This window comes from Rousettus aegyptiacus, unplaced genomic scaffold, assembly GCF_014176215.1.
Source record: "Rousettus aegyptiacus isolate mRouAeg1 unplaced genomic scaffold, mRouAeg1.p scaffold_m13_p_17, whole genome shotgun sequence".
Classification (NCBI taxonomy): Eukaryota; Metazoa; Chordata; class Mammalia; order Chiroptera; family Pteropodidae; genus Rousettus; species Rousettus aegyptiacus.
In genome coordinates, this window is record NW_023416292.1 from 23,276,111 (window position 1) to 23,295,521 (window position 19,411).

Here is a 19,411-nt window from a genome sequence, read left to right on the forward strand (position 1 = left end):
GCAGGAGGAACTGGCTGTGATATGTGGCTGGTGTTCTCAGTTCCCCTTCTGACTCAAGGAAAAACTGATCAACAGAGGGTAGGATGAGTGGAGCAAAGCATTGTCCCTCTCTCCCTCTCCCCACAGCTCCTCCCCCTTCACTCGCCCCTGTTCCCTTCACTCCCCGCCTAAACCTCAGTAAGAGGGAAGGTGGAGGAGAAAGTAGAAGGGGAAGGGAGGTTTGTATCTGGCTGGGCATCACCTGCTCTCTGAGCTGGGCTGGCAGCGACGTCCTCCCAGCAGGCATTTGCGTGGACAGGGCGGGCAGGTCCTTGTCTCTGGGAACTGCTCTCCAGGCCACACTCAAGGCCGACCATACCTCTTCCAGGTGTTCACGCACACCCCCTCCCTCAGCCCCTAGGAATCCAGATTCACTTTCAGCTTCCTGGGGCCTGCGTCCATCCATCCTGGTGGCCTTATTGTGCCAGAACCAAGACAACCCCGTGCCAACTCTGTCTTTCATGGACCACAAAAATACACATGGTTCTGCCTGAGGACGTCCTGTCGCAGACGTTTGGCAACACTCCTGGAGCAGAAATCAAAAGAGGGGCTAGCTCCGGATCACTGCAAAGCCAGCTTTAAAATCTCGCAGTAATGACTATTACTTTTGTTATGGCTTATTTAAAAAAAAAAAAAAAAGTACATTACCGGTGCTCATCGCGGGAAAAGGGACACTGCAGGAATGAGAAACTCGGCACATTTTAGAAATACCTGACCCAGTTTATTTCCCTTATATTTTCCTTTTTGTGCATATGCAAGAGTGGCTTAGGATTTATTAAAAATTTCATTTCTAATTAAGCCTGAAAGACATTGTATGCTTACTTGGTCACGCTTTTCCTTTCTCGGGTTCTCCTCAATGGCACACCCTGCAACCCAGAAACAGAACTCCTGCGGTACAGCGTCCTGCCCGAGGCGGCACAGCGGGGAAGTAGCGAAAGCGACGTTTAACCCAAGCCCATGGAGTCCTGCCACCTCGAGGTCCGAAGCGACTCAGCCTGGTAGTTAGAACATAGGCTGCATTAGGGACGTGCTTCCGGTCTGGAGGTGGGACCACAGTCGGCTTCTGTCGCTGTAATGTGATCAGCTCCTCCGAACGGAGAAAGAATGGCCAGGATGGTACCGAGTTTTTAGCCTCGTGTTGTCATACCATCAGCGGCCGGCAGGGGGCACTCAACAGCAGATAATTGTCAAGCGGTTCTGCGGTCCAGTTGAGTGAAAGATGATGCGCTCTCCTGCGCACGGCGGGGGAGACGAGCCTTCTCCGGCATAGTTAGTGGAAGCGCAAACTGGTGCGATCTCTGATGGATGATTTGACGATCTCTATTTTTAAAAACATGACATTCTTTGATATAGCGATCCTACTTCTAGTTCATCCCCCAGATAAATTTAAATATGTACACAAGGATGTAGGTGTAAGAATATTCACTGCAGCATAATGGAAAACAGCAAACATTTAGAAACAATCAAATAGTCCATCCATAGGGACTGGCAGATGTCATCCCTACAGGAAGCGATTTCTGAACCCCCATGTCAGGCCGAGGGCCCCTCTTCTGTGCTTCTAAGCGCCTCGCATCTCTCGTCTTAAAACCTCTGATAATGAGGGAATCTGCTCCTGCCCTGCCTTTCCCTCTCCTTGCAGGCGGGGGCTCAGGTTCAGGAGGCGGTGCCGAGCGCTGCGGAGGGCGAGGCCCTGGCATGCTGGGGAAAGGCAGGTGGCCAAGTGGCTGCAGTCCAGGGGCGGCAGGCTCTCCTGCCTGAGTGCGTGCTGTGGGAGGGAGCTTGGACTTCTCCCGGAGGGCCAGTTCCATCTCCCAGGAAACCCCTACGCGTGGGAACCAGAGCGTCCCCTCCTTCCACAGAGTCAAGACAGGACACTGGGCATGGCGAGCGCAGCACCTGGGGCCACACGGGACTCGCCAGGCCCCTCTCTGCTCCGCGATGAGAGACACCGTGCGCCTTGCCTGCTGCCCGGCCCGGATGTGTGCTCAGCTCAGGGGCCTGGGACCCAGAGCTGACAGCGAAGCCGGCAGAAGCAGCTCCCTCTGGGCGCCGCGGCACGTTGCTGCCCTCCGTGCTGCTGGGGAGCCGGCCGGAGAGCCTCCCCCGCAGCCGCGGGGGCTGACCCCGCTCCCTGAGGGCACACTAGAACCTCAGGCTGAAGCCGGGTGAAGACACTCCCTCACACCCCCACCCCCACCCCCACCCCAGCAAGATGGCCCGCGACACTGCCTGCTGTCTCCTCAGTGCGGGTGCCGCAGACCAGGGTCTACGACCTGGGCGGTGAAGGCGGCGGGGTCTCATGGGCGTGGAAGCCGCGGCCTCAGACCGAGCCTCACTCCGCCCGCGAGGCAGTTCTGAGCGAGGCAGGTGGCTGGGCAGAGCAGGGCGCTGCGCCTCCCCCCTCCCTGGTGAGCGTCCACTTCCCTTTTCTGCTCGCTTACAAAATGATCAACTGATTTTTTTGTGGCTTGAGATCCTTTGACGAAGCCTCTGGGCACTGATGTTAGTGGCTTCCTGTGTGGGCCTCAGGGGACAGACCCAGAGGAGGGAGGATCAGCAGGGCTGCAGCCGGGGTGGGTCAAAGGAGGCAGGTGAGCCAGGGAAGCAGGCACCAGAGCCACAGGGCACCAGGACTGGACCGGACGACAGGGGCCGGCCACGGCCACTGGGGACCAGAGCGTGGCCTCGGAGACCGGTTCACCCCATTCTTCCTTGCGGACTTTAAGCGAGCTCCGCTTCCCCAAGGCTCGCTGGGGCTGCGGAGAAGAGGCCGCCAAGCGCCCACCCTGAAAGGCTGGCAGGTGGGGCTCCTTAACGTCCACGTTCTGGTCCCTTCCTACCCCTCGTGTCCATCTCCGGCCGCCTTCTCCCTAAAATCCGCCCCCCAACCTCCAAAACACACGTAATTCTCTAACCACCCCGAATGCCTCGCAGGACTCTGCTAGGGGCCCGGATGTCTCCATGGAAACAAGAGCGGCCTGGCCCCCAAGACCCAGCCCCCCAATCTTCTCTCCAGCTCTGCCTGGGGAGGGGCTGCTAGTCCTGCTGCCTCCGCTTCCTTCTCCGGACCCCGCGTGTTTCCTGGAGCACCTGTCCCACCGCGGTCATTCCGGTGAGTGCTCGCCCGCCCGGCTCCCTGTGCGATTTCAGGGACTCCGTAATGCCATGGTGAAGAAGAACACTGGAGAGGATATGATGAAGGTCCTCTGGTCGATCATCCACTATGACTTGGGAAGCTGGGTCGCGACTGAGCCTCTATCAAGTGCACGTAAAGGGGGCGGGGAGAGCTGCTATGGGCTCACGGGACGGACGCCGAAGCCTTGCTGGTGAAGGTCGGGGGCCCAACGAGGACAAGAGCTCCTGGGGACAGTGGCAGCAGCCCCGCCAGGAGCCGGGAGCTCCGGAAGGCAGATGGGGGACTCGTGAAAATGGGCCCTGCAGGGAGCACACCCCTGGACCTGCAGTTGCCACAGCCTCTCGCTTTTATGCCTCGGGAGACAGTAAAGTCAGCCAACAGGGCGGCATGTGGGAGGATGTTTGATCTCCCACCACGTGCCGGCGTCGGAAATGGCTTTTAGGGAAGTAAAAACACTGCTAAAAACTAGAATTTGGCAATTTCGAGGATTTGTCTTAAACTTTCTTGGTAAAGATTTCTGGACGCAGATGGTACCACTGGTTTCATTTATGGCGAAAGCCCAACCCTGCCCCCTACACCCTGGGGCGTGGGAGGCCCGGCGAAAACCCTTCCGCCTCTAAAACCATGGCAAAAACCGCGCTGTGAGGGTATAAACTCATCAGAAATGGGACTGAAAGCCTTTTTTCCAGTTAGCATTTAATCCATTTGAAGAAGTACAACTTGCACCTAAAACATGCCCAAGGCTCAGTGTCCTCAGTGCTCTGGAGGCCCAGGGGCCTGGGCCGAGGCACCTGCTGAGCCGGCTGCGGGAAGAGCCCAGGCGACCGAAGCCGCCGCCCCGCGGACACCATGACGGACACCCGGGATCCCGCAGGGCCGGCACCGCGGGCGCAGGCTGCCCGGGCGCGCGGTGGAGACCGCCTCTGCCACGGCGCCTTACGCGCTTCTGAAAAACCACAGCAAAACAACGGCCCGCAAATAGGAGTCCTCGTGCGGTGTTGGGGGCCGGGAAGGACAGACGGGGACGGATGGCCTGGAGAGGGCGCCGCGGCCTCCACTCAGCTCCGCGCGGGCGAGGTCTCCGGGGTGCCCGGGGTGCCCGGGGTGCCCGGGGTCCCAGCTGAGTGCGGGGCGGGGAGCTGGGGCGTCGCCCTGTGCCCCGCCGAGGCCCGCGAGCCCTGCAGCTCCAGGACCCGGCTCAGGAGGCCTCGCAGCAGCCGCATCTCGCGCAGCAGCTGGTCCACGTCGGGTGCCGGGGCCTCGAGGCGGGCGCAGGTGGGGGCGGCTCTGCCCGCGGAGACCTGCGGCCCCGCCGCGGTGGCGGCGTTAGGGATGGAAGTGGCCTCCGGGCCCGACGCGGACCCCAGGGGCTCCCGGGAGGGCGGCGGCTTGTTCCCGGGCGCCCAGGCTGCGGCCTGCGGGCGGGGAGCGGCGGTGGGAGCGTCCGGGGCCGGCCCTGCGAACAGCGAGCGGCGGCTGGAGGTTGTCCCACCGCAGCGGGGTGACGGGCCGCGCTGCGGGGCGGAGACCTGGCTGCGGAGGGGACGAGCCCCGAGCCAGTCGGGGTGGGCGCCCCCGGGCGGGGACAGTCACTCACCGCGCCCCGGGAGCTGCAGCCACGCGCTGCGTTTCCGGACGCTGCGGGAGGCGGTGGCGGCTTCGCACCAGTGCGACTCCAGCTCTTCGGCCTCGGGCTCGGGCACCGTGTACTCCGCGGCCGGGCCGAAGCGGCGCACGGCGCGGCTGTACTTGTAGAAGGCGAAGCGCAGCGGCGCGGCGCGCGCGCGCGGGTGCAGCCGCGTGTCACAGCGCAGCACCACGCCGCCCTGGGCGCGGCGCGCCACCCGCAGCACCGGCGCCGGGAACAGCTCTGCGGGCGGGGCCGGGCGTGGAAGAACGGGGTCCGCGAAGGGGGCCGGGCACCCCCGACCGACACCTAGCTGGGGCGCTGCGCCTCGAAGGTAGTCGCTGCGCTCGCTTTGCCCCAGTCCCACAGTGATCCCCACCACTGTCACTGTCCCTTCATGGGGTCTCCACTCAGAGTAAGAAGCTGGGGGTGGGGAGGTAGGGAAACACCCGCCCCCACCCCACCCCCACCCCCTCAGGCCGCGGAGCAGGAGAGGGGGCGCAGGTGGCCTGGCAGAGAAACCCGCCCCTCCCCCCTTCCCCCCGCCCCCCGCGCCCGGTCCCTGACCCACAGCTCCCCAGGGCTCGCCCACCTTGCACGGTCACGGCCACCGTGGCGGAGAACATGGGCGCGCTCTCCACCGGCACGCGCATGGTGCCCGAGCAGCGGTAGCGCCCGCTGTCGCCGGCGCGCGCCTGCGGCACGGTGTAGTTGGCGCTGGAGGCGAAGCGGCGCACGGCGCGCCCGTCGCGGTAGTAGTGCAGCTGGTAGACCTCCTTGTCGCGCCAGCCGCGGCAGCGCAGCACCAGCGGCTCGCCCTCGAACACCGCCGCGTAGGGCGCTTGCAGGATCAGCCAGTCTGCGACAGTCACCACACACCCCCGCTAGGGTCCCCCGTTCTCCTCTGCATCCCTGCTCCCCCACTCCCGCTGCTCTTGCTCCCGTTCCCTGCCAACTCACTCCCCTACTGTGCAGCAGGCACCCCGAAACCTCGGCCGGGTGTCCCAGGAGGGGTGTGGGGAGGGAATGGGAGGCTCAGACACTGGAGACTCGGTTTCTGCCTCCAAGACAGATGCCCGCCGGAATCCAGGTTAAGCTCCTGGGGATGGCCGGAGCCTGCCCGCGTGGCGCGCGACCTCCCGGCACCCCCTGTTCCCACCGGCTCCTTTGCGCCCCCACCTCCCACTCCTGCAGACACTCCAGCCAAATGGAAGTGCTGGGGGCCCCACCCTGCTCTGAGGGGCCGCAGCCTGCTGTCTCCTGGCCAGGCAGCCCCTTCCCCTGTCCTCGCTGAGGGCCCTGGGTCCTGCAGGCCTGGGCTCAGATCTCGTGCCCTCCAGAGAACGTCCTGCCCCCCGCGAGAGGCCAGGCACCCTGCACAGAACCTGCGTTTACCCTGCTCTCCGCAGCCAAGAGCAGGGACGCGGCCCTGGCATGAGCCAGGTGCCCTGTGGGTGTTTTCTTGAGGAGGAATTCCGCAGGTACTGGCCTCAGCCCAGAGGCACTCCTGGTCTGCGAGCAGCGCCCGCCGCCTCCTGGGGCCTCTTTCCCCCGTGCTCACTATCAGTGTCCAGCCAAGAAACGCAAGGTGTGGACCCGAACGGCATGTGAGTGCCGGTCCGAGCACTGGGCGGTGGCCTGTAGACGCTGAACGCGGGCTCTGGCCTAGCGGCCCAGGCGACATAACACCCCTCAGCAAGTAGCCAGCCCTGTGCCCCGGCCGACAAGTTTCTCCTCTCCCGTTTGGAAAGCCTTCGAGTACCCGCAGGGGCCGGTTTCCTGGTCGCCCCCGAGCACACGTCGTACCTGTCGTAACAGGGTCCTGACTATGCGCCCTGTTCAGCGACTGCTTTTTGTTTAGCATGTTGTCATTTTTCGTATTCACAACAACCAAAGAGAAAGCTACCGTGACTGTCCCTGCTTCGCCGATGGGAGGACAGAGACGCGGCAGTCCAGAGTCGCCCCCCAGCGGCGCGGAGCCTGCCCAGGGGGCCGGCTTTTCCTGCTCCCCGGGTCTCTGAGCAGCATCCCAGGCCCCCACGGCGCCGGCCCTCAGCGCTGGTCTCAAACAGGCAGAAGCATTTGCCGCCCGCCGCGGGTGGGTGAGGGGCCAGGCCAGCCTCACTGCGTCTCCCGCACGGGGCCACGCAGCCCTCCTCCCCACTCCAGAGGCTGGAGCCACCCCTTTCCTGCATGGAGGGGAGCGGCCAGGTGTCCCCCACACGCGGAAGGCCAGCAGCACAGCGCGGACACTCACCGTTGGACACGGAGAGGTGGACCGGGTCACTGACGGGCGCCCCCCGAGTCTGGCAGCGGTACACCCCCGGGGCCTGGACCTCGATGCTCGTCCTGTGAGAGGGCAGCAGCAGGTGGCCCAGGTACCAGAGGGTGCTGACGGGCCGCAGCTCCAGCACCAGCGGGCGGGCCCCGTCGCAGCGCAGGGTCACCCGCTCCCCCTTGAAGATGGTGGTCCAGGGCGGGTGTAGGGACAGCGTGGGCTTCTCCAGAGTAGCTGGAGGCGGGGGGAGAGGGTGAGGGTGAGGCGCCAGTGGTCGCTCTGGGGGGGCAGCCTCAGAAACCTTTAGTCCCCAGGGCCCCGCCCGGCGCTCAGCGGTCCCTGCGAGAGCTCAGGCGATGGGTGCCGGCCCCTCGGGGGCACCCACTTCCAGGTGCCGCAGCAAGCTGATCCACAGGGACAGTGGAGCAGTGGCAAAGACACTGTCCTGCAGTGGCCCAGGGTGGGGCAACCCACGCAGGCTGCTCAGGGGCTCGGGGAGAAGATGCAGAAGACCCGGAGAGGGAAGCACATGACTCACCAGCTTGTAGGCTGCTCGGAGCTGCCGAACAAGAGCCGCGGAAAAAAGGAGGAGACGGTGGGTGAGGGGGGCGCCCGGCCCCATCTCCCGGCTCTGAGAAAGCCCTGCCTCGTGCCCCTCCAGGGGACCGGAGCGGAGGGCTGTGTGTGCCCAGCATGCACGCACGCACAGGCACACACGCACATACTCACGCATGTTCACACATGGGCACACATAGGGCACACATGCACACTGTGCACACACGTGCACTCACACACACAGTACACGTGCGCGTAAGCACACGTGGAAACACATGCAGGTACACATGCACACACATGTACACACACTCACATGCAAGCACACATGTCCACACATGTGCTCACACAGGCATACACGCACGCTCGCATGCACACACATGCGCTCACAAACACAGGCACACATGCACACGTGCATGGGCACACACGCGCTCACACACACATGTGCAGGCACATGAGTGCTCACGCATGTACGCATGCACACGTATGCACGGGCACACGTGTCTGCACGCACACACGCATGCATGTGCACATGTATGGGCACATGCGCTCTCAACATGTGTGTGGGCACATGCGCTCTCAACACGTGTGAGGGCACATGCGTGCTCGCACACATGTATGGGCACATACGCGCTCTCACACATGCATGGGCACATATGTGTTCGCACATGCACGTATGCACATGTATGGGCGCACGTGTGTTTGCACACATGCGCACATGCACATGTATGGGCACACACGTGCTCACACACACTCACTTGCACACACGCCTGCCCACGCTCCCCACGCCCACAGCCCCATGCCGCTGTCGCCTCCCTGCAGACTCACCCAGGAGCAGGAGGGTCGTCAGCGCCCACATGGTGGACCCGTGGCAGCGGCAGGCAGTGGAGACGCTGCGTGGGAGGGGGGAGGGGAGGCGGTGGCCGGGGCTGAGCACTGGGTGGGCAGGCTGCTGCTTCTCCCACCCATCCCTAACTCCCGAAGATGGCGGGCTTCAGAGAGCGCGAGACAGGCTGGGTGTGTGTCGCCCTCAGGTGTCCCAAGCACCCCGCCGCCCCACCTACCACCCCGCAAGCAACCTCCCATCTCAGATCAGCCCCAGCTCCCGTCGAGAAGGCCCGCTGAGCAGAGCCTGTGCTCTCTGCCACCCAAAGAGAACCACGTGAAACCCCAGGCTCTGCAGGTGACCCTCCCACTCACGGCCGGGCTCCCATCCCACACACTCCCCACCCTCAGCTGGCCCCATGAGCCCGAGTGAGGCTGACGCCAGGCTCCCTGTGCCCACGCCCTCCACAGACGAGCAGACGGAAAGACACCACTCCAGCGTCCCGGGCAAAGGAGAGACGCCATGTGTGTTCCTGCCGTCTTGCCCCCTTCCTGACACCCCAGACCCTCAGCAACCCTAAGTCTCCTCCGCCCGCCCCCTGCAGAGCCCTCAGCCCGTGGCGGCCTCACACGCGTGGGCCTCTCTTCCTTCTCTCCGGCTGACCCTGCGCCCTCTGCGGCCTCCTCACCGGTGGCAGAGAAGTCACTGCAGCAGCCCCCCGAGGCCTCTCCGATCCTACCTCTCGCTGGACCTCTCCTGCTTTCCGAGTCACGGGACCCCGCCCTGAGAAGGGGAAGCCTGACTTCTCACGTAAATACTTAATGACGTTTCCAGCCCGATAGGGTGTCCTCCTGGACGGTCTCCCATCCCCACCTGCGGCTCTTTGGTCCAGGGCGCCCCCTTCCCGCAGAACTCTGGGGACAGACTCTCGGGCAGCGGGGACTCCTGAAGACAGTCCCTTCCCCCTGCTCACCGACGCCTGCAGCCCGGCTCTGAGAGTTTGGGCATTTTCTCTTTTCGTCGGGCAGTCCTGGTTAAAAATGCAAATGCCTCGTAGAGCCGGCGATTGGCACTTACATTATGTGCCACTTCGCATGCTGTTTTGAGAGTGGCTTTTGGTGAAACAGACCTAGAGAAGTGGGTCTGGAAGTGGGGGAGCCGCTGATGCCAGCGGCGGCCAGCGGGGGCGGGGGGAGCCGCGGGCGGGGGCTGACCTGGGCACGGAGCCCGAAACCGGCCGCGCCCCGCCGCGCCCCGCCTGCCTGCACACGCCAGGCCCAGTGCGGGCGCCCACGGCACCCACGGTCTGCTTTCTGGGCACCGCCTCCTCAGCCTGTTGACCGCGTTCCACAGGAAGCCAGGTTATGCCGGAAGTTCGGGAAGCGTGCGGTCCCCCCGAAAACCCGGAATCCTCGGAGGGGTCACCTGGTCCGGCGCCCAGAATTCAGCTCGAAGACTCTCCCACCCAGCATTTCCTTCTTGTGGGCTTCTACATTGTCCCCAACTTGGATCTTTTTCTCCGTCAAAGGCGTTTTCCCCACAGAATTTGTAACTCTTCGCCCCTTCACCACACAGACATTTGGCAACTATCGTTAGTTCCCGGAGCAACTCCTCAAAGGCTATCACAGCTTAACTTCCAGACAAAACCCGTCATCCGATGAGGATTCTGGGAACGGACGTGCTCAGGGGTGGCGATGGAGAGGAGCGCCCTGGCGGGCACCGGGCGCCGGGCGCCACGCCACGCGCTTCCCGGACGCCCTGCGTTAGCTCGCGCTTTGACCTCCAGTGTGACCGCCGTATTCCTTCGCTTTTCTGTGGTGTGTCTGGAACAGCCACTTAGACGAAACCGGCACAAAGGAAGAACGAGGTGGCCGGCCGGGCACCGCCAGGCACCGTAATTCAGGAGGACGCGGGGTGAGGCCGTCGCTCAAAGATGCGGCCGCTCGGGGGCCGAGGCTCCCGGCGGCGCCTGCCGGGCTGGCTCCCACGGCAGAGGGCCCACGGCGCGAGCTCAGGGAAGGGTCGCTATGGGCGAAACAAACGGCCGCTGCCCCCGCGGCGTGGTGCTCAGACCCCGCGGTGCGGAGGGTCCTGCGGGGGGGCCCCGGCTGGCTTTAATTATGTCACGGGGCATTGCCGCCCCGGCCCCAACCCCCACCCTGACCCCTACAGACAGAGACGCCAGCTTCCACGCGTACCTAAGGCCACAAACGCCACAAACCCCAGCGGCAGAGTAAACCCGGAGGCTGCGCCTCCAGCCCCGCCCACCCCGTGAGGCAGGGCGTCTCCAGCTCACGCGCTGTCGCTGTCGTGGGGGCTGTCCTCCGTACGCCCGGATGTGTGGCAGGACCCGTTTTCCACTCGCTAGGTGCCAGAAGCAGCCCTTCACCCACCCAGTGTGACAACCAGAACCGTCACCAGACATCGCCGCAAGTGCTCTGGGCGGGGGCCTGGGGGTCGCCCCCGGGGGAGTCTGCTGCCCCAAATCCGGCCCACGGCTTCTCCGTGATCACCAGACGCGCGTCTGGGCAGCAGGCGGCAACCCCGGGTCCAGAGGCAGGTCACGTGGTCGCGCCGGGGGAGAGCACACGCGAGCAGCCTGACTCTGTTGTGGCTTCGCACGCGTTTATTTGTACTCGCCGACCTAACGAGACACCGGGAGCTCGGGGCAGTCCTGGGGCACGGGGAGAGGGAGGCGAGGGCCGGGTTCGGGGTGGGGGTGGGAGTGGCGACTCTGCGGGCGGCTGTTCACTCCTGCTCCACACGACCCTTCACGGTCTCGAGCTTCAGGTGGCCAGACAAGTTCCTCAGCTCCGTGACCAGGTGACCGAGGAGAGCCCGCACGTCCTGCATTTGCTTGAGAAGAAGGCCCATCTGGTGGAGCAGGTGGGGATCCGGGGCCTGCGGAGGTGGGGTGGAGCCTGGGTCCTCGGAGGAGGGGGCGGGCGGTGGGGGCGGCGGCGGCCGGGGGAGCTCCACGGCGGGTGTCCCTGGAGCGGCGGGCTTCCGAGGCGCTGGCTTCGAGGCTGGGGGTGCAGCAGAGCTGGAGGGACCTGGGCGGTGGGGCGGGAGACGTGCACGGTGAGGCCTGGTCCCCGCTGACCCGCACACTCTGAAAGTGGCCGTGTGGCCCGTGGCCGCGTGGCCCGGGGTCCACGTCTGCACCCGAAGCTGGGCCACGGGCCCTGTCGCTAGCGGGCCGTGGGCCTCGGCAGTGCCTCCTGTGTCCGGTGGGCCGGTCCCTGCGGGGGCGCGGCACCTGGCCCCGGCCGGCCACATCATTGCGCATGAGCGACGCGGGTGCCTCTGTCCTCCGTGCTGCCCCAGCGTCCTGGGGACGTGCTGCTGGCCCGAGTCACCATCCCTCTAGGGCGAGCCTGTCCTGCTCCTTCTGGTCCTCTTACAACGTGGCCCCGAGACCCCATTACCCCGGACACCCTCCCCGGGTGCGCCCCGGCCGCCAGGAGCCTCCGCGGTGGGGCCCCAGGACTGGCGGCAGACGGGACCACTGCGCCCTCGCCACGCGCCGCGCCCACGAACACCGAGCTCGAGTGAGGCCTGCGGCAGCAGCCACACAGCTGGGCCAGGCCCTGGTTCGCTGAGGCATCACCTGGTCGAGGGAGAAGTCCCCTGTGCAAGCTCTCGCCGTCGCGAGGGGCTGTGCTCACGGCCTCTGCCTCCCGAGTCCTTTCTGAAGCGGCTTATACCGAACCCCAGCTCAGGGCCCCGCCATCCTGCCCCCACGTTCCACACACACCAACTCACCCTGCACCCTGACCTCCAGCTCAGGGCTCCGTTTCCAAACCCGGCTGTCCTCGGTGGTGGCTTCGCACCAGTAGGACCCGGAGTGGGCCGCCGAGGCCGCACGCACCTGCAGCTCCGAGGACAGGCCCCAGCCCCGCAGGGCCCCGCCGCCCTTGTAAAAGGCAAAGAGCAGGCGGCCGGCCGGCCTCTCCCGGCGCAGCTGTGTCCGGCAGCTCAGGGTCACCGCGGCCCCCGCCCGGGGCTCGGCTGAGGGGCTGGCTGTGAGCACGGGGTCTGGGAAGAGCTCTGGGGGTGACAGATGATGACAGAGAAGGGTCAGGCCACCTCGCTCAGGGGCACACGGCAGGCCAGGGGCGTGGCCCCACGCCCCATGCGAGCGCCCCTCCCCTGGGAGTGTGTTTAAACCTCCTGAGCCCTCTGTTTTCACGTGGATGGGACTAGAAAGGATGTAGCGACAGGCCAGTGTGACCATTGTCCACCTGGTGGACACGGGGACACATGGGTCATAGGTCACGGGTCTGCAGGGCCGAGTGTGGGAACCACGGGGGCTCTGAGCGGCCGAGTGACTTGCGAAGGCGGCACCCTGCCCCTGACGCCATCGGGCCCCCGACACCTCCGGCGAAGCCGTGCGGTCTCTGTCCCTCCCCGGCTGCCCCCGCCGCCAGCACGCTGCCCCTCGCTCTCACCTTGGACGGTGACGGCCACAGGAGACGCCGTCTCCAGGCTCCCGGGCCCCGGGCCCCTGAACATGGCGCTGCAGTGGTAGCGGCCGCTGTCCGCCTTCTGCAGGGCGGCGATGGAGAGCTCCCTGCTGGGCCCGGAGGGGCCCAGGGCGGAGCCGTCCCGGTAGAACGTGACCTGGGTCAGTGGCCAGTCCTGCCAGGCCTGGCAGCGCAGAACCAGGGGGTCTCCTTCAAACAGGGGCATGGCTGGGGCCTGGAGGATCAGCCAGTCTGTGGCCGAAGCGAGAGCTGAGTGTCCCCCAGTGCCGTCCTCGGGAGACCCCGGTGCTGCTCACGCAGACCCCCCGGAACTCTCTCTGGGACCCAGGGCTGAGAGGCAGGGGGTCTCATCAGGGCCACCGCCCGGGCACCTTCCCGGGGGCTGCAGGGCCAAAGGGCAGATTGGGAAACCGAGGACAGAGCCCGCCCCGCCCGCACGGGCCAGCGCCCCGCGGGGCCTCACCGTACGACACGATCAGGTGGAAGGGCTCGCTGAAGGTGTAACCCTTGACCTGGAAGTCTCCGTCCCTGGGGCCCGTCACGGCGCCGGCGCGGTGGCAGCTGCTGTCCCGGGTGCTGGCGGGTCCTTCGCACTGCAGGGTCCCCAGAGCGGCGGCTGAGGAGGCAACGGTCCCAGAGGACCAGAGAACGAGGTTGCGACTCGGAGAAAGAGGACAGAAAACCGCCCCCGGGAGGGGGCCCTGGGGCGCCGTTTCGGAGACGCACATGGGTCCCTCAGGGCGGGGGGGCCACTCCGACTCGACTCACTGGCCTCCGGTGCTCAGTGAGTGGGCCGGGGTTCGGGGACGAGGCGGGGGAAGGATGGCAGGACGGGGGGCTCACCTGCATGACACCCAGCTGCCGCGCGGGAGGCACGATGACCCCGATGGCCCCGGAGCCGGCGGCCGCGGGATGGGAGGGAAAGGGAAGGAGGCGTCAGACTCTGCGCCAGGCGGGGCCGGGCAGGCGCAGGCGCCGTCGCACTCCGTCCTCGCCAGGTCTCTGGGAGCGTGACTTCTCCCCCACTTTATAATCTTTAAGAAACGGGCTTAGAATTCTCAGCGAACTTACCCGAAGTTCAGGAAGAGAGGTGGGAATGGAGCAAGAAAGTCGGCTCCGTCTGGGCGCAGCACCTTGTGCTTTCTGCTCTGCTGGCCAGACAGGTCCCGCCTCAGTCCTCAGACCCTCGCTGGGCGCCGTGGCCCACGGTCTGGCTGTCCCAGCGCCCCCCGCCCTCCGGCCTTGACTACACTGGCCGCCAAACTGCTTTCGGCTCCGGCCAGGTGTCCCCGCTGCTCCCCACCTTCGCCTTCAGCTCTCGGCTCTCCCCAGCACTGCCTGGGCGTCCTCCGCCCTCCGGACTCTCTCGCTGCCGGCCCCTGACCCGCCCGCCCCGCCATTTCCCTCGCTCCCCTGGAACGGAGAGCCACCGGCCGGGCCGCATCTCGGTGACGCTGCCGGTCCCTCTCCGTCTCTCTCCCCCTCTCTGGCCCCGTGGCCATCACATGCGCTGAGTTCTTCACGCGTCCTTTCCTGACCCCTCGCCTTTGTGACCTTCCGCTCCCAAGGGCCCAGCCCTCCCCTCCGACCTCTGACCTCCCTTAGCAAGGCTTTTTTGCTTCCTACTTCTCATTACGCTGGAGTCAGGTGCTCGGTCCCCGGTCGCCGTCGGCCCTGTCCCCACTCTGCTACATTTTTCAGTTCCTCTGTCGCTCAGAGGGACTCGGCCCCCTCTCCTTTCTGAGCATAAAATCTGGCCGGGCCCTCTGGCGCTTTCACTCAACGGACCACGTGGCAGTCATCATTATTCTCATTTTATAAATAAGAAAAAAATTCGTGGCTATGAAAAGTGACTTTTCCAAAGTGGCAGAGTCAGTAAAAACAGAACAGAAGGGGTTGAAAGCAGAGAGTCCCCTCCGCGCGTGGCCGCACACCGCACTGTGTCCTGATCACCCCCCCCCCCCGGCCGTGGGAGTTCAGATGCACCCTCGACACTGTCGCCATCACCGTCACCGTCACCGAGCAGGGACGAGGCAGGCGCCGTGCAGAGGGGCAGAGGAGACGCGGCCGGGAGGCGGAAAGAAGCGGGAGGCCTGGCCCTGCCTCCGAGCCGCTCAGCCCCGTGGGCGGCAGAGGCGCGTGAGGCCGTCGTTTCGGCCCAGGGGGGAAGTGACAAGAGAGGGGTGTCAGGCCGCCATCGGGGCAGAGGCGGGTGCAGGAAGGCTTCTGGGTGCAGGTGCCACCTAGGGGTGCTGGAACGTGCGGGTGGGGGCTCATGTCGGCGGAGGGAGCGGTGTGAGCAAAGCCCGGGGACAGGGCACCCAGCGTGAGACCACGGGCCTGGGCCAGGCGCGCTCGGGTTTGCTGGGGCACAGCTGGGTCAGGAGCAAGGGCCGCAGCCGGGACCGCACAGGGCACGCTGGCCGCGGAGCGCAGGGCTCACTTCAAGGACACGAGGCTGGCCCAGGTCGGACAGTGCAGAAGACGAACTTCGCCAAACCTGATAACTGACCACACACAGAGCGCAAGGAGAGGGGGAGTCTGCTGTGTCTCCCGAGCTCTTGGCCCTGGCCGGCCCCGGACCGGGCTGGGGGAGGCGGGGCCGAGGGGGCGGGTGGGCTGGGCTCTGCTCACGCTGTCCTGCGGTACCGGTACCGTGAGACCTGTCTCCTGCGAAGCTTGGTATTTGAAAGTGGTTCAGGCTGGAGATGAGGTTTGGGACTCAACTATGCAGTTGCAGTGGTAAAAATTCTACCGACAAATAAGCTCGCTAGGAAGACGGCACAAGGAAGGTCGAGTAGGGAGACGAGGAAGCACAGGTGGGAACCGGTCTTTCAGGGGCAGGGAGGGCAAACCACCGACAGGACCGACCGAGGCGGCCGGACCACGGGGAGAAGCGGGGCGGGGCGCGGGGCGTGGGGGCCCAGCCCGCTAGGTCGGCCCAGCCCGCTCGGCCGGGTGAGCCACCGCGCACACCGAGCAGCGGGCGGCCGAGAAGCGCGGCAGCCGGGGCGGCAAGCGAGGCGGCCCTTCGTCTGCAGAAAGGAAGGAAGGGCTGAGTGGGCCCTGGGGGGGCATCGTCGTCCGGGGACTGTCGCAGGAAAAGGCTGGGAGTTTTCCCACAGGTAGCCCGCGTCCACCCTCGCGCCTGCCTGGACGCCGCCGCTCGGGCGGTCCCAGCCCGTCCAGGCCTCGCCCCTCCCGGTCCTTCCCCAAGCCAGGCCTCGGCCTGTCCCGCACCAGCACCCCGTGCTCACTCACCCAGCAGCACCCGGGCTGCCCAGAGCGCGGCAGGGCCGGAGAGGACCCTGGCGGCGGGGACGCCGCGCCGCGGCATGGTGGCGGCCGGCAGGTCTCCTGTGGCCTCGGGCACTCCGGTTCTCCCCGGCGCGCAACCCCTCAAATTAGAGAAGGGGAAGTGAGTGCAACGGCCTCGCCTCCCTGCACCTGGGCCCGTGTCAGCGCTGCGATTGGCTCTCATCACCCGCGTTCGGTCAGGTTGGGCTCAGGGCGCGTGAAATGACAGTGACCCCAGCTGCTCCAAACCCCACAGGGAGCTCAGGGAGCTCCCAAGCGTGTGACCACTGCCTGACGCCCAGTGGCCACCACGGACACTCGGGGCCGGTCCGTGGTGGCCGGCGGGGCGCGGGACACAGGAAGCCGGCCGGAGGCTGTGCAGAAACCCACTGGGGCGGCGATGCGGGGCCGGCGTCCCGCCCCGCCCCGCTCCCGCCGTGACACGGTTCTAGTGCCCGGGTGAAGCCAGGCGGAGGGGCAGACGGCGGCCCCAGCGCGACGCGGACAGCGGACTCGCCCGCGCCGGCTGCGGCCGCCCCGCACCCACGCGGCGCGTCTGCCGCGCCGCTGCCCGCGCGCTTCCTGGACACGTGTCGGGCTCCGTCTGCAGCGCAGGAGGCTGCGCAGTGTCAGCGGGAACCTGAGTATGAGGCCCAGACAGTCCCCTGGGGAAAAGGACAGAAAAAGGACACCGGCTTCCAGAAGGCCCGGCAGGGAGCCGGGCTCTGACCCCGAGACCAGTGACGGGAGGCGTCGGATGGTGGGAGCAACCCGAGGAGAGCGGAACGGGGCAGCTCCCGGGGCCCCAGGAGGCCCCGTGGGGCCCAGCGTCCTGCCCCCGAAAGTCTGCCGTCTCACGGCAGCACCCCTTCCCCGGGTGACCACCCTCCTCTGCCCTCTCACTGTCACACCCAGCAGGCCCCCGCCGGCTATGTGGAGACGGGAGGTGCCACTGGAAACTGGGGAGCAGTCCTGCTCCAGGGTAGGGTCCAGCGTGACCTTTCAGCTGTGCAAAACCACAGCCCACTGTTGGCAGCACCCCGGAGAAGGCGGATCGCTCTCAGCCTAAATTAAGCATTTAGAATAAAGTTTCCATGCAGAGAGGCGGGTGCGCTGGTGCAGGTGGCCCGGGGCACCCGGGGTGGGAGTGTGGGTGTGGTGGAGGCAGCCAGGCGGTGAGCCAAGGACAGACGCAAGGAAGTCCCAGCCCAGCAGCTGTGCAGGGCGCCTAGAGACTGAGCGACCCAAACCAGGATCAAGGAAGAGAATTCCAGGACGGGGAGAGAGGGAGACAGAGAGACAGAGAGACACAGAGACAGAGAGACAGAGAGACTGAAAAACTGTTTGGTCATTTGACCACATGCTGCTTCAGAACGTTTTTGAAAAAATTGGGTAAAGCTAATAATAGGCACATAGAAAACTAAACGAAAGAGAAAAATGAAGCAGTTATTATCTCTAGAAAGAAAAAAAAGCTTGTTTGGGAAAGGAAATATAATCAGAGGACACCATTTGTCTCATCCACGGAGATAAAGTCAGGCTGGGGGGGTGCTGGGCAGACACAGTGGGGGGTGAGCCGGGTGCCGGGGCGGGGGCGGGGGAGGGGCGGCAGTACTGCGTCTGCAGCAGGAAACCGAAAGGATAAGAGACGATGCCGAAAAATCGAAATGCCAGCACATCACGACACTTGTGCTGTGGAAATGTGGAGGTAAGTGAACAGAAGACCTCATTAAAATCGTCGAAAGTGATTGCCTCGGAGGACGGGACTGAGGGGAAGGGCGAGACATGGCCATTTCGTGTTATATGCCTTGTGTTCTATGATACAAGTCGAATTACGTGTGTGTTACTTTAACAGCAAGTAAAAATGTATTTAACAATGAAGGAAGGCATTATCTTTATGAGTACATCTAAAGACATCCACCTGCAGACAAATCATACGACCACGTGCAATGAAGGCGGAAAATAACAACAAAAAGGTACTGGAAATAAAATAAACAAAATAAATCACTCTTCTAAATAAATCTTGAGTTAAGAAGAAAATAAAACTGAAGCCAGGGATTGTTTAGAAACAAATGACAGGAATACATATCAAAATCTAAGAGATGCGGCCGAAACAGCAATAAGAAGAAATGTTACAGCCTTTTGTGAATTTGTTTAAAAACAGATGTTTAGAAAAAAATGAGTGATAGAGTCAATCTAAACAGAGTAGAGGAAAGAATGGATCAGGAAACAAGCAAAAGGCAAAGACTCGATCGTTAAGTCAAAAGCTGCTCTGACTGATGAAATGGACACGCCTTCGTCACGTCTGACTATGATAAGCAAGCGGGGTGGCCGAGGTGGGAGGTCCTCCGTGAAAAGCCGCGTAAGTTATGGCGGTTACCCTTATCCGCCCTCCCCGAGACCCACGTAGGGTCGGGCGTGCGACACAGGGGACCCAGGTCCCGATGTGCTGGAGACACCGGCTCTGGACTTTGTGTTACGTGAGATAATACATTTCCTTATTGTTTAAGCCAGTTGGAGTCAGGAGTTCCTGTTATTTCTAGCTGAAGTCACCCTAACTGGAACAAAAAACAAAAAACAAAACAAAACAAAAAAACAAGAGCCAGGGCCGAGAGAAGGCATGCAAGTACAGACCCATAAATTACCAAAAAATAGAACACAGTTACAGTGTACAGCTGCATACCACGGACGATTTCCTAGGAGAGCAAATTTTCAGAATTGACTCCAAAAGAGATAGAAAAGCCTGATCAGACCAATAATGACAGGAAAAAAAAAAATGTTTGTCAAAGATCTAGCCTAAAAAAGGCAGCAAGCCCATCTGGCATTCTAGAACGCTCTCCAACCCGAATGAACTGGTAGGAGGGGAGGCCGGGACCCTGACCCTAGAAACTGCCAGGAGCAGGGTGGATTCAGGGAGGGAGGACGGCAGCCGTGGTGGGTGGTGCCGCCGGGCGGTGGAGCCGCACCTGCTCAGGGTTTAACTCCCCAGGGACAGCCTGGGGTGGTGCTCCCGCCTGGAACCATGGGCGGAGCCACCCGACTACCCACATGGCCTGAGCGGGGAGGCCCGACTGCTCTGCCACAGCAAAACAGGGCTCCATTACCAGAATCAGGGGACATGCACAGGGGGCAGGGCCAGTAACAACCTACACCTTAATCGGACTGGTAGAAA

General features: G+C 64.0%; 2 protein-coding genes across 6 annotated transcripts; both read right to left on the reverse strand.

Annotated features, from left to right (window-relative positions):
- Nucleotides 1-2,849: 2,849 nt before the first annotated feature.
- Nucleotides 2,850-9,684, reverse strand: FCRLB (Fc receptor like B). 5 transcript variants are annotated; one of them, XM_016129763.2, is made up of 7 exons: nt 9,432-9,684; nt 8,461-8,525; nt 7,619-7,639; nt 7,060-7,314; nt 5,395-5,661; nt 4,773-5,045; nt 2,850-4,631 (listed from the first exon to the last, which is right to left on the reverse strand). In XM_016129763.2, the coding sequence occupies exons 1-7, from the start codon at nt 9,464-9,466 to the stop codon at nt 4,234-4,236; spliced, it is 1,314 nt and encodes a 437-aa protein (XP_015985249.2). In that variant the 5' UTR covers nt 9,467-9,684; the 3' UTR covers nt 2,850-4,233. The 5 variants fall into 5 exon arrangements, with proteins under 5 accessions (XP_015985249.2, XP_015985247.2, XP_015985248.2 ...); XM_016129761.2 differs by having other exon boundaries at nt 7,466-7,639; XM_016129762.2 differs by lacking the exons at nt 8,461-8,525; nt 9,432-9,684 and having other exon boundaries at nt 7,619-7,871.
- Nucleotides 9,685-11,064: 1,380 nt separating this feature from the next.
- Nucleotides 11,065-16,662, reverse strand: FCRLA (Fc receptor like A). Its single transcript, XM_016129759.2, has 6 exons — nt 16,207-16,662; nt 13,789-13,803; nt 13,409-13,561; nt 12,910-13,176; nt 12,224-12,508; nt 11,065-11,511 (listed from the first exon to the last, which is right to left on the reverse strand). The coding sequence occupies exons 1-6, from the start codon at nt 16,424-16,426 to the stop codon at nt 11,207-11,209; spliced, it is 1,245 nt and encodes a 414-aa protein (XP_015985245.2). The 5' UTR covers nt 16,427-16,662; the 3' UTR covers nt 11,065-11,206.
- Nucleotides 16,663-19,411: the final 2,749 nt, after the last annotated feature.

Coding starts and splice junctions, on each gene's coding strand:
- FCRLB (XM_036234725.1), bottom strand. CDS start 9,466: ATGCCCAAACTCTCAGAGCCGGGCTGCAGGCGTCG. Junction 8,526..9,431: donor GAGCCGGGCTGCAGGCGTCG/GTGAGCAGGGGG, acceptor CCTCCCACGCAG/CGTCTCCACTGCCTGCCGCT. Junction 7,152..7,618: donor TCCGAGCAGCCTACAAGCTG/GTGAGTCATGTG, acceptor GCCCTCTCACAG/GACGAGCATCGAGGTCCAGG.
- FCRLA (XM_016129759.2), bottom strand. CDS start 16,426: ATGAGAGCCAATCGCAGCGCTGACACGGGCCCAGGTGCAGGGAGGCGA. Junction 12,509..12,909: donor TGTGGCCGTCACCGTCCAAG/GTGAGAGCGAGG, acceptor TGTCACCCCCAG/AGCTCTTCCCAGACCCCGTG. Junction 11,512..12,223: donor GCTGGAGGTCAGGGTGCAGG/GTGAGTTGGTGT, acceptor CCCACCGCCCAG/GTCCCTCCAGCTCTGCTGCA.